This window comes from Chrysoperla carnea, chromosome 1 (assembly GCF_905475395.1).
Source record: "Chrysoperla carnea chromosome 1, inChrCarn1.1, whole genome shotgun sequence".
In the NCBI taxonomy this organism is placed as follows: domain Eukaryota; kingdom Metazoa; phylum Arthropoda; class Insecta; order Neuroptera; family Chrysopidae; genus Chrysoperla; species Chrysoperla carnea.
Window position 1 is genome coordinate 139907593 of NC_058337.1, and position 2286 is coordinate 139909878.

Consider the following 2286-nt stretch of genomic DNA (forward strand, 5'->3'; position numbering starts at 1 on the left):
GGGTGCATAACTTATCAACTCTTTTGATGTTATTTCATTATCAAAATGCATCTTCTCTGATAAGTTTAAAATGTTGTTATTCATTGTTTTAAAACTTTTAATCCAATTGATTTTAAATAATCTATGTTTTCTTTCAACAGCCGTGTTTCACGTTTAACCACTTTTTTCTTAATGATACATTTTTTTGGTGAAGTTAGATATTTATTAGAATTATTAAAGTTAATCATCTTTTCTTAGATGTAATCTTACAAGAATTTCTTCCCCTCTCAAATTTATAGGACGATTCTCTTGATCTACAAGGTTGACTATCAACTGAGTTATTTCCCTAGTGTTTACAGGTAAATATATTATTTCACTAGGAATATCCACAATGCGATAACCACTTTCTACCACTATTGGAGATTCGTGTATTATTGGAAGTTTTTGATCTTGAAAAAAGGCAATTTTGCAATTGTATTTTCTACTTCGAAATGAATGGTGTATTTTCCTTTAATGTCAATTTGGTATGTATTTAAGTTTACGGTAAACTTGATTGAGGGAAATTCTCCTTCAAGTAGTTTAATAAGTGCATCCATTTCGTAAGTACCTGTAGGCACATAATATGATGTGCTACCATATTTAAAATGGTTGTTGAAATCGCTAATGTTTGGGATTGTGTTGAATGCAATGAAGCTCACCAATCCGCAAGAATAATTACCATCTAGCTGAATTGGAGGGAAAAAATTTTGCTTTAATTCCGATTGATTACCTTTTAAGGATAATGTGTAGGCCATATTAAGTATTTGTAATAAATAGTAAAAATGCTAGACAAAGGTGTCCACAAATTGATCCGCTTTTTTGAAAACTGTTATAGTTATATAGAATATTTTTTCCTAGATAAGTTATTATTTCAAGTGGTGGGGGTACATCTCCATAACTATCAAAATAATATATTTTAGAGTTTTTCTTGAAGAAGTAAATCCAGTGAGATCCTCTTGATGATGAACTAGCAAGATTTACTATGGCACATTCTTTTTGTAAAGGTTTTTTTGGTAGGGTATTTCGCATGTATACACCCCTAAAGTGTTTAATATATTTTTTACCAAAACTATCTAATTCTAAATCAGTTAATGCTCGAATCGGTAATTTCTGTAGTAATCTTAAGGTTTCTTCTTCTTTTGATATGGTCTTAAATAAAAACCCCGCCCTTTAACAGCTGATTCTTCCAATTTTTTATTGTGACGTATAGTTTCTTCTAATGCTTTTTTAGAATTTCTTATATCATTTACAGTTTTAACGCCACCTAATACTGCTGTCACTGCACCTGCAATTACAGGGATTAGAGCTAATGGAAGAGCACCTCCAATTTTTCTAGTTGGTATAATTCTTTTACTCTTTTTCTTTGATTTTTCAATTTTCTTTTTACCAATTAGTAACTTTCCTCCTTTTTTTGTTTCAACATTCGTTTTTTTCTTTGTTTTTAAACCGGATCCAGTTTTTACTTTACCCTTCATAATATTAGTAACAGCCCAGGCAGCAGCTTTTTCCCTCCAGGTGGCGTCTTTACTTTTAACTCTACTCCAAGCTTGTTCTGCTAAAATTTTATCTGCTTCGTGTCTCTTGTTTATATCTGTATACGTATCATAGGCAATATCATGAAATTTGCAAAAATCATCCAATTTGTTAATGCCGCTAACACCTCTCTCTAATTTTTTTTGCAATTTGGTACCAGGCCCACAATATTGATAACCAGGAATATGAGCTTCAAATGGTAATTTGTTAATTAATTTATTAAGCAAACCTCCTCCCTTATAGCGCAACATCTATACACTCTCGCATACCAATGGAGAATAATATAAAATGATTGTTGTGAGGCGCTTTTATACATTTATACCATGAAGACCGTGCAGCAACCATCAAAATTAAAAGTTGAGAATTTTGATGAGCAAAACCAATCTGGAAGAAGGCGACATGGAAAATTATTTCCAAATCAGTTGAGAGTTTTGATTGCAGGACCTAGCGGTGGAGGCAAAACAAATATTTTGTTATCACATATTTTTGAAAAACGTGGTGTGAGCTTTGAAAATATATACATTTATTCTAAAACTATTGATCAACCGAAATATAAATTGTTGAAAGATGTTATCAAACCATTAAAGCCTATCACTATGTATATGACTAATGATATATTATCATTTCCAACATCTGAAGATGTAAAACCCAATTCGTTAGTGATTTTTGATGATGTGAATGCTAATTCAGATCAAGAAGTAATTAAAAACTATTACTCAAGAGGGAGACATAAAA

General features: G+C 31.2%; 1 protein-coding gene across 1 annotated transcript; it reads right to left on the reverse strand.

The window, feature by feature from the left end:
* Window positions 1–1139: 1139 nt before the first annotated feature.
* LOC123296571 lies at window positions 1140–1965 on the reverse strand. Its single transcript, XM_044878101.1, has one exon. The coding sequence runs from the start codon at window positions 1800–1802 to the stop codon at window positions 1140–1142; it is 663 nt and encodes a 220-aa protein (XP_044734036.1). The 5' UTR covers window positions 1803–1965.
* Window positions 1966–2286: the final 321 nt, after the last annotated feature.